General features: G+C 45.8%; 1 protein-coding gene across 1 annotated transcript; it reads left to right on the top strand.

The window, feature by feature from the left end:
• Positions 1–9,052: 9,052 nt before the first annotated feature.
• Positions 9,053–10,538, top strand: LOC113246227 (cysteine-rich C-terminal protein 1). The gene is made up of 2 exons (XM_026486759.4): positions 9,053–9,133; positions 9,904–10,538. The coding sequence occupies exon 2, from the start codon at positions 9,931–9,933 to the stop codon at positions 10,222–10,224; it is 294 nt and encodes a 97-aa protein (XP_026342544.1). The 5' UTR covers positions 9,053–9,133; positions 9,904–9,930; the 3' UTR covers positions 10,225–10,538.
• Positions 10,539–11,054: the final 516 nt, after the last annotated feature.

Raw genomic sequence — 11,054 nt, 5'->3', positions numbered from 1 at the left:
TCTGTATGTTGTACTCTACGAGTTTTATGGTATGAGGCCTTATGTTTAAGTCTTTAATTCATCTTGAGATGATTTCTGTGAGTGGAGTAAGAGAGGGGCCCAATTTCACTTTTCTGCATATGGTTATCCAGTTTAAACAACACCATTTTAAAACTAGAATCCCCTGGGGACTTTAGACCTTTCCACCACTTTTCTGACAGGACATGCACAAACTGGGCTAAAGGGCACTCTGATTTGAGGAACAAGCATGAAATCTAGAGCCCAAAGAGCTGAGGTTGAACCCTGGCATCTTCTCTCATCTGTGACCTTACACAAATTGGTTGGCCTCTCTAAGCAACAGTTTTATTTTTGAATAAAAAAAATTTATTCAACCCCCCAATAGGGTTGTTGTGAAATTCAAATAAAAACATGAATGCCAAGACACCTTATAAACAGGAAAATGCCTTCCATAGTGAAAGTATAAGAAGCCCCACCTCCTTTTCTTTTCTGAAAAAAGGTATAAAAACTATCTTGACAGTTCAAATAGGCCCAAAGTGGTAGCAATCTGTCCATTCTATTCTATGGAATTTGTCAAGCCCCAATTTAGGAAATATGTAGCTGGGAGCTGACAGGCTGAAAGAAGGGCCTGGGAATGCCCTACCAACAATCCTGACATCTCTGGGTTTCCACTTATTGGTGATTACTATTGATGGGGACAATAGCAATAATGACAAGACTAAGAAGGGCTAACTGGGCACTTCCTACATGACAAGTTCAGGGTTAAGGACTTTATAAGCATTATCTCAAGGACTTGCCATATAACCCTATGAGATGGACACTGTTATTATCCACAGTTTATGGATGAGTATATAGGTTCACAGAGGTTCACACAGCTAGCAAGTGGCAGAGCTGTAAGACCAGGCAACATCTTTGTTTATTTTTTTTTAAAGATTTTATTTATTTACTTGACAGAGAAAGAGACAGCCAGCGAGAGCGGGAACACAAGCAGGGGGAGTGGGAGAGGGAGAAGCAGACTCCCAGTGGAGGAGCCCGATGTGGGGCTCGATCCCAGGACTCTGGGATCACGCCCTGAGCTGAAGGCAGACGCTCAATGACTGAGCCACTCAGGTGCCCCTCTTTGTTTATCTTTGAGAATTTTCTTTGTGTGTCTTTACTGAGTTTTCCCCTTGGCCAAAGACATTCTTTCAAACTCAGAGATGTGAGCCTTTAATTCCAAACATCAGTGGAAATAATTTTAATAAATTCAATTTCATTTTAAGAAAACCATGGAAGCTATTTTAAATCTAGCTTCCAGGAACTTGAAGCTATTTTAAATCTAGCTGTGTATATGTTTCTCATTGCTGCTATAACGAATCACCATAAACTTGGTGGCTTAAAACAACCCAAATTTATTCTCTTCTGTAGGTCAGAATTCTAACATGGGTCTTACCAGGCTAACGTCAAGGTGTTGGCAGAACTATGTTCCTTTCAGAGGCTCTAGGTGAGAACCTATTTCCTTACTGTTTCTAGCTTCTAGAAGCTTTCCAAATTCCTTAGCTCATGGTCACTTTCAAATCACGTCACTCCAACCTCTGCTTCGGTTGTCACATCTCCTTTCTCTCACATTGACGATCTTGCCTCCCTCTTAAAAGTACCCTGGCATTACACTGCTCCCACCTGGATAATCCAAGATAATTTCCCTGTCTCAAAATCCTTAACCTAATCACATCACATCTGCAAAGTGTTTTTTGCTGTTTAAGGTAACTTATTCATGGGCTCTGGGGATTTAGACATGGCTATCTTTGAGGGGAGAGGCATTTTTCTGTTTACTACAGTGTGCATCAGGGCAATAGTGAGTAGTGAAAAGAAGACAAATAATGAAATTACCATCCCAACATTAAATTCCAAAATCAGCATGGAATGAATGGGACTACTCAGCAGGAGCTCCCTACAGAGGTGGTTACCAGGCAGGCTCTGGCAGTGAAAGGGTTGATCTAGAAAGAACCACAGAGGAAGGGCAGGCAGCAGATGTTGTTAGGACCACTCAGATCTGTCCAGGCTGGAGGTATTCAGATGACCTGATGGGCGAATCTGGTTTTGTTCATCATCAAAACCTGAGACCATTATGCAATCCCTCACCAAGCACCTCCAGAGTATGACTCAATTTCTCTGAGTTTTCCTACAGGAAGAGAATATACCCATCAGGCCAATATTTAACACTCATATTTTTCTTAAATTGATGTCATCAGTCTTTTGGGAGTTAGCTGCAGTGACTCAGCATCGCCAGGATTGGTAAACTCAGAGAAATGGACAAGGTTGGATCTCTGGCCATCAAGGTAGTACTGCCCTAGGGAGGGTTCTTGAGGCCCCCCAGCTGGCCCAGCACTCGTAATGCCAGACACTGCCTTTCAGATGCTGATACTCAATTCCTGGTTATTGAGGGCAGTAGCAGTAAAGATTACTTCCAACTTTTCTAAACATGAGATTAAGACAAAGATTCACCATATTTATTATGATTTTCACCCCAAATTCAATAGCCATGTTTAACAAGCAAATTATGCAAAATAAAGCTTGCTAGAAAAAAAGAAGAAATAAAATATACGAGACAGGGTCCTGTGATAGAAGGCTGATAACAGGATCTGAATTCCAGCTCTGTCTCTAAGTCTTTGTATGATCTAGGACAAGACTCTTCTCATCTCTGAGCCTCAGTTTCCTCATTTGTAAAATAAGGAGCATGATCAAAATCAGTGATTCTCATCCTACTGCATATTAGAACCACCCAATGAACTTTTGGAGACTGTCAGTGCCCATCCCCCACTGGAGTTGGTAACTATTGTGTCTGAATGATGGCTGAGGTCCTTTACACATCTGTTCTATCATTCCAAGAGCTGTCTGGAATTTGTCAATGAAAATTTGGATTTGGATTTGCAGGAGGCACTCATCCTTCTTATTGAATACCAAATTCAACTGAACAAGGAAATGAAAATTGAGTGTGAATTCAATGAAAAATGAAAATTGAGCATTAAACTGGATCCCTTAGTAGTTCCTACACTCAAAGACCTTACTGCGTGTCAGCTATGTGACCAAATAATTATAAGTAAGAAGGTATGTAACTGTTCTTTTCAAAATTTATCATACCCATGTATTAAATGGATCATTTCTTTAAATTCTATTGAGCTGCTTTTTCCAGAAACAGAGTCTGTGTTGTGCACCCTTTCTTGTATTTCTCAGTGTGGGGGGAAGAGGTGAATCCTCTGATGCACAGAGCTCTAGCAGCCAAAGCATGCTCCCTGGCTCCCACATGGTAGGCTTTATCTAATCCCACCTGCCATTTGGAAGTAGGACAGCATCACATTTCACTTTTAATATTCTTTGAGTGCTTACTATGTACCAGGCACTATTCCAAGAGTTTTATGGATGTTAACTCATTTAATCTGCAAAGGATCCTATGAGATAAACACTACTACTTTCCCCATACCACAGATGAAGACAGTGAGACAGAGAACCAATGCCACTTGTTCAACATCATACAGCTGGTAAGTGACGAGGTGAGATTCAAACCACAGACTGGTTCTAGCACTCATGCTCTTGACCTTACAAATGGGTTCAGTGCCTTCCACGAAGTATTCTATGGTTACCAAAAACAATGCTTACAAAGAATGAATAGCAACAGGGGAAATGTTTATGTTTAAATCTGAAAAGTTAGTAAGATAAACTCTTACAGACAATACTATGATAAAGACTGTAGGGTCGAAACAAAACAAAAATCACTAAAAAGCTATATGCAGTAAAAAAAAAAAAAAGAATGGAAAAAAGTAAAACGGAGGCCATAAGAAAAATAGCAAAATATTAAGAATGCCCAGAAGGTCTGATTATAAATGAATTTTAAATTCAGCTATCTGTATTTTTTCATAATGATCAGGTTTTCTTATAATCTCATCCCATAGTGGCAAGTATGTACCACGAAATTTTTTTTTATTTTTTAGTAAGAAAATATTAGGGCTCTGCTCTAATATTTTCTTAGGGATGACTGGAACTGATGCCTCACTTCTGGCAACTTCCATGAGTCTAGTTCCACTGCTCCATCCTCAGCATATGCCTGGTCCTTCTTACCTCACCTTGGACTGACCAAAGATGCCTTCTTTAGGACCATATGTGGAAAGAGAAGCCATTCCTAGAATTCTTCTGCCCTTTCAAGGGATCGCTAGTGCTGAATCAGTATTTGTGAGTTCTCTTGGTATGTCCAGTTCAGGGAAGGAGAGAAGCCAAACCACCCATACCATCGGCATTAGATCTACTAAAATAACATCACTGAGATATCGAGCATTCTTAGTCTGGGTTACGGCATCATCTAAGAATGAAAAAGTCACATTAGATCATTGGCTCGGGCCTGGCATTTTATTTTGGATCTCTAATCTCATTCTAAAAGGAGCCATTTGGTTTCCGTCTTGGGAATTTTTCTTTCTATTTCCAAACCGAAGAGAAAGGAGAACTCTTCATCCCTGAGGTCTAGAACCCCACTGACCCAGCTTAGGAAACAGGGAGCATAGCAGAGCTGCCTGTAAGGCTGACAGGCAATGTGTGCAATCCACAAAGCACCATCACTATCCTAGTGGCCTGCAATTCTCGGGGGACATTCCTGACAAGCTAATACTTGACATGCTTATGGAGGCAGGAATTGGGTCCCTGGGATGTGAGGGAAGGGTAGTCACACGTGCCCCTTGTGAAGGATGCTGTTAGTATCCCGCACGTGGTCCACACCTCCTGATACCAGGTCAGAGCTGAACCTGTATAAAAGTTGGAAGCTTCTAACAGCACCTCAGTCTACCTGCGTCCTGGGTGATCTGCTCCAGTGCCTGAACCAGGTAAAGTGCATCTCGAGGACAAGGAGGGACTCTTGGTGCTGGTGTTTCAGGCAGAGAGTAGCCCTGGGGGAGCTGAGAAGAATTTTTTATTTTTTTAAGAGAGAGAGGCAGGGAGGGGCAGAGGGAGAGGGAGAACCTTAGGGAGAGAGAATCTTTTTTTTTTTTTTTTTTACATTTTATTTATTTATGAGAGGAAGAGAGAGAAACCAGGGAGAAGGGCAGAGGGAGAGGAAGAAGCAGACTCCCCACTGAGCAGGGAGCTGGATGCGGGGCTTAGTCCCAAGATCCTGGGATCATGACCTGAGCCAAAAGTAGACCCTTAACTGACTGAGCCACCCAGGTGCCCCAGGAAAGAATCTCAAGCAGGCTCCACACCCAGTGCAGAACCTGACGTGCGGCTCTATCTCACAACCCTGAGGTTATGACCTGAGCTGAAATCAACCTGAGCTGAAATCAAGAGTCAGACACTTGGACATTTAACCAACTGAGCCAGTGAGCCACCCCAGGCTAAGGACAATTGTAAGAAAAAGACGGCGAAAAGAGGATTTGAATGAGAGGGCTCTGCTGAAGGGGGAGGGCGTAAGGTAGGAGAAGGGAAAGAAGGATTGGGGTCTTTTTGAAACTACAAGGAATTGATTTGAAATTATGGAGTTCCTAGGTTGAAACCTTTTGTGGTATTTCTTGTAATTAATTTTGGGAGATTGGGTTTAAAAATCTGATCATCATAAAGATGGAATCTCATGAATTCACAGTTCTGTTTTAAATGCAGGAAAGTTATCTTGGGCTGGTTGAACGTAAAATGCTGTTTCGTTTTTCAGCTTCATTCAGTTCCTGCTGAGATGTCCTGCCAGCAAAGCCAGCAGCAGTGCCAGCCCCCCCCCAAGTGCCCCCCGAAGGGTACTCCTAAGTGTCCTCCCAAGTGTCCCCCAAAATGCCCCCCTAAGTGCCCAGCCCCCTGCCCACCTCCAGTCTCCTGCTGCGGCTCCAGCTCTGGGGGTGGGGGCTGCTGCAGCTCTGGGGGTGGCGGCTGCTGTCTGAGCCACCACAGGCCCCGCCGATCTCTTCGACGCCGACACCAGAACTCTGACTGCTGTGGCAGCGGTGGCCATTCTGGAGGCTCCAGCTGCTGTCACAGCTCTGGGAGCTCTGGCTGCTCTTCTGGGGGCTCTGGATGCTGCAACAGCTCTGGGGGCTCCAGCTGCTGCTCTGGGGGCTGCTGCTGATCTGGGCCATGAGGAGCCGCACCGGACGAGCCAGTCAATGTGCCAAACACCTGCCCGGCCTGAGACTTCTCTTCTCCCCATTTGGAAGAACAGAAGAGGATGGAAGGGCTTCTGAAATGCTTTGAGTTTCCCTCTTCCTCTCACCCATGTCCATTCCACTTTGAGGTCTAGAAGTTTAACCTGTGACATTCACTAGCCTGATTCCCTCTTGGACATAGATCTTTGGAGGACTTGTTGTTAGAGTTCAGCTACGAAGTTGATTTCTCTGTAACAATAAAGCTTCTTATTCCTGATGTCACAGCCTCCTGATTATGTCTTGTTCACCTCTCTCACTTACCCCCTCCATCAAGCCCTCTTCCCTTCCATTCTCTTAACTGCAAGTGATTGCTTTACAATTCAGTTTGGGAAGAAGATTTTGGCTCTGAAGCCTCTTAGACCTCTGGGAAACAATATTCCCTTTTATGCTCTGATTCTGGAAACTTTAGGCTTGAAGGAAAGGGTCATGTCTGAGACTATTACCCTGACACAAGTTTTGCATGAGAGAAGTCAGCCATGGGTTTTCAGAGGGGAGGATGGTGATACCCAGAAAGGACACAGTGATATGAGATACTCTGAAGGCGCAGGGATTCCTTCAGGCATGGGTGATAGTTTAAAGAAGACTTTGTCTCCTAGTTATGGGGATAAGGTCTCCTCAAGTGCTCGTTCTGGGCTCCAATAAATAAACACCCTTTACTTTTCTGATGATTATAATCCCAAGTGCTTCAGTCAGTTACTAGAGAGGAGAGCTGGGGGTGGGTTGGATTTGGGTCAGTGAGTTTCGGAGGCAGGTAGGAGTGTCTGAGCCCATTTTCCCTGGATTCTGAAAGCCTGAGTATGGGTCCAAGTACAGAACCAAGAAGGGCGTCCTCCTCTGCCAAAGACTGTCTCCACGTGTTCTGTGTGTGCTCAGTGTGTGTTCAGTGTGTGTTCTGTGTGTGTTCAGTGTGTGTTGTGCGTGTTCAGTGTGTGTTCTATGTGTGTTCTGTGTGTGTTCAGTGTGTGTTCAGTGTGTGTTCAGTGTGTGTTCAGTGTGTGTGTGTGTGTTCTGTGTGTGTTCAGTGTGTTCTGTGTGTGTTCTGTGTGTGTTCAGTGTGTGTTCAGTGTGTGTTCAGTGTGTTTCAGTGTGTGTGTGTGTGTTCTGTGTGTGTTCTGTGTGTGTTCTGTGTGTTCTGTGTGTGTGTGTTCAGTGTGTGTTCTGTGTGTGTTCAGTGTGTGTTCAGTGTGTTCTGTGTGTTCAGTGTGTTCTGTGTGTGTTCTGTGTGTGTTCTGTGTGTGTTCAGTGTGTTCTGTGTGTGTTCTGTGTGTGTTCAGTGTGTGTTCAGTGTGTGTTCAGTGTGTTTCAGTGTGTGTGTGTGTTCAGTGTGTTTCAGTGTGTGTGTGTGTTCTGTGTGTGTTCAGTGTGTTCTGTGTGTGTTCTGTGTGTTCAGTGTGTGTGTGTGTGTGTGTGTCTGTGTTAAGGGGATATAGGAGGGCTTTCGTCACTGTGGTGAGTTTTCCATTTTCTTTAGGAATAGGCTAATTCCTTCTGAGGAGATCCTCAGAAAGTTTATGATAGGAATGATAATTCTGATTCAGCCTCTAATAGGCCAGAAAAATAATTAGCTTTTCTTTTGATATGAGTTAACAGTGATAGGTGAAGTAAGTTAACATAGGAGACCATAGCAAGTCCATACAGCGTTCCTGCACTTGTCCATGTCATCTCCCAGAAGAGATCCCCTCTCCCAAAGGCCTTGGTACTTCATTACTTCCTTCTCTGTTCTGGCAAGACCACACCTCTTGGAATGTCTCACCTGTACTCACCAACAGGTGCCCCTACGTACATGCAACCTGTTGATCAGGCTCTAAAGGTACATTATATCTTTCATGAAAGACCTTTCTTTTTCTGCCATCATGCCATGCCCAGCTCACTTACCTCCAACGTATCCCTCACCATCAATTCTTGAATTCTTAGTCTTGGGTTTCTCTTTTATCTTATGGTTGTGGGTACTTGCATTCAGTAAGAAGTTCTGAAGCCAGTTGACCTCCAAACTCTGTCCCAGTTCTTAAAACTCAGTTATTCTAAAAGCACCATTTCTCATGGACACTTTGGACCTTGGGAAAGGCCCAACTTGACTTCCTTCCCTCCTTCTTTCCTTCCTTCCTTCCTTCCTTCCTTCCTTCCTTCCTTCCTTCCTCTCTCCATTGGCCAGTGGTTCCAAGGAGAACCTATCTTCAAAAGGACTGTGGTGGGGGTAGGGAGTAAGAAGCAGGGAGTCCCACAATCTGGCTTAGCATTTTGCAATTGGGCCAGGCATCCTGCACACATTTTTCTCTTAGGCCTCCAGGGCTGCATGGGGATATGGCAACCTGACTACGTTCACAGCTTTTCTGGTCTTAATGATTCTACAACTTTGCCTGGGTTTTTCTTCCTGTTTCTAGTGACAGAAATCACCACAGGGATTCCCATAGGCATATCCCCACCGTCATCTTAACTCAGTATTATCTAGAAGCTTCTAGATGAAGCCCAGCAGGTTTTTCATATAGCCTGTGGCCTGACTTGAAAAGCCAAAGACCAAGAGTCACAGAAATGCAAAGCAAGATAATAAAGTAAGTAAACTACCAATACCAACTAAATGACTACACAGGGATGGATGTGAGAATGGGGAAACTGTGTGTGTGTTGTAGAAGAGGGCAAAGAGGTCCCAAAGAGAGGTCGCAGACCCCACTTGAGCCCCACCCCCCACAGCCCTCCCAGCTGAGGACAGTGTCTTATTTGGAAAGTAAACATGCCACAGCAAACCTGGCACCTCTGTGAAGTGACTTGAATACCCACGTGCACCACCTACAGTGCTACCTGAGTGATGAATGTCTCTGGGATGTGAGCATCAGCTGACCATGTCTATGGGGAAATGGGCCCCTCCCAAGAGGCACTGTCTGACTGCAATCTTATAAAAGGTTCTTTGGCTGGACACTGCTCAGTCCACTGCCTAGCAAGTGCCCCATTCCAGCTGGAGAACTGATCGAGTCTTCCAGTGGAGCCAAGGTCTGGTAAGTGTACAAGCAGGACCTGGGGGGTACTTCTAGATTTGAAGGCAGTGGGGAGGAGAATGCAGAGCAGTGCCTTAGGCTTCAAGTGAGCCAACCTCTCATGGTACCAATGAGGACACGGAGGCCTGACGGGGGACGGTGGCTTCTGCAAGGGTAGCAGAATGTGGCTAGAACCCAGGTCTTCGGCTCCCTGGACTGGTATGTATTTCCATCTTCTACACCACTATGCAGACTGGTACACTCTTTTCCCTATACTTGGGAATGGGGGCATAGGCAGAAATGATGACCAGAACATGCTTCTTGTATTTGTGGGTTTTTTATACCCAGGATGCAGGTCCTAGTGTCTGATTTGGGTATTTTCTAATTGGTGGAGTGTTTATACGATGCTAACAACTGTGTGAACAGCACTTGAAGGTCTGTGGCCACAGGAAAAAGGGGGAAGAGAAAAGAGCCAAAGGAAGAGTTTGGACTGGATGATGCAGATAAATTTCCATCATATCCTCTTTAGCTTCTGCTGTGGAGAACTTGGGTGGTCCTTATTTTAGTTGGATAAAATGGAAACGCATTGATTCTTTGCAGACTCTTCCCTGCTTTACGCCTGTTTTGCTCACTGGAAACACCTGTCGGGGTGTGTTTCTTTGCTCCCCTCCTTCTCCTCTGCACCAGGCCAGATTAGCTCGCTCACAAAGCCGACCAAATCTCTAAAGCCTGGAGTTCAGCTGTTGGGGTGAAAAGGCCTGCAAACATGTAAAAGGCTTCTTGTCTTCCAGATTCACCCTGACGAGCTGAGCGCCACCATGTCCTCCCAGCAGAGCGCGGCTTCCGCCAAAGGTTTTTCCAAGGGTTCTGCCCAGGGCCCCGCTCCCTGTCCTTCTTCCGCACCCGCACCTGCACCCTCGTCCTCCTGCTGTGGCTGCTGCGGTTCGGGCGGTGGCTGCTGCGGCTCTGGCGGCTGCTGTAGCTCCAGCGGTTGCGGCTGCTTCCCCAGGAGACGCCGCCGACAGCGTCGGAGCGGGTGCTGCAGCTGCTGCGGGGCTGGCAGCCAGAGCTCCAGCGACATCCAGAGCCAAGGCTGCTGCGGCGGCTGCTGAGGCCCTCGCCGCCCTGCGAGCTGCTCGAGGCTGGCCGGCGAGCCCTGCTTTTCCACCCGAGTCCCAGCTGCGTGTCACCATGCTGCGCTGGCCTGGGTTGGAGTGTGCCCCCCCACCCCGTACACCTACCTGCACTGGATGTTCCAAAACCCACCCTGTTCTCAACCCCACCAAACTCCCCACCAAAATCCCCGTGGGATTATCCTCCCCGGGAACCTGAGCACCGTGGGTGGAATACTGGACCCTACTGTCGGCAAGGGCTTGCACACAGCTGATGCTTAATAAATGTCCATGTCATAATAAAGCTTCTACCTCCCAAGAACACTCCGTTTCCTATCGTTCTTTCATTTATGTGTTTATTATCCCGCTCTGTTACCCTGTTCACTACCTGTCGCTTAGCCATGGCTTGGCATACCTAAAAGGGAGAAAAGTCAAATTCATGCCTGAACAAGAGTGGCTTCCTGGTATTTAATTATGATAGCAGAAATCACAAATGGAGCCAGACACTGTTCTAAGGGCTTGACATGACATGCACCACTTCATGGCATTCTCACAATGACTCAGTGGGGGTAGGTGCTGTTACCCCATTTTACAGAAGAGAAACTGAGGATAAGTAACTTGCTCAGAGTCACTCAGCCAATGCATGATGGAGAAGACTGGGTGTCCCACTCCAGGCTTATACTCTTAACTGCTCTGCTTTGGTTCCGTGGAACTTCCAGAGCCTTCTGGCTGATGTGCTCATGCTCTGGCCCATCAGGCCCTGCACAAGCTTCTGTGTGGCAAAGATTCGGATCTGCAATTCTCCAAGACTTTGGAATCAGGCAATCGGA

Source organism: Ursus arctos, unplaced genomic scaffold, assembly GCF_023065955.2.
Source record: "Ursus arctos isolate Adak ecotype North America unplaced genomic scaffold, UrsArc2.0 scaffold_12, whole genome shotgun sequence".
Taxonomy (NCBI): domain Eukaryota; kingdom Metazoa; phylum Chordata; class Mammalia; order Carnivora; family Ursidae; genus Ursus; species Ursus arctos.
The sequence above is the reverse complement of the archived record's forward strand: the minus strand, read 5'-3'. Positions and strand labels throughout refer to the sequence as shown.

Coding starts and splice junctions, on each gene's coding strand:
- LOC113246227 (XM_026486759.4), top strand. CDS start 9,931: ATGTCCTCCCAGCAGAGCGCGGCTTCCGCCAAAGGTTTTTCCAAGGGT.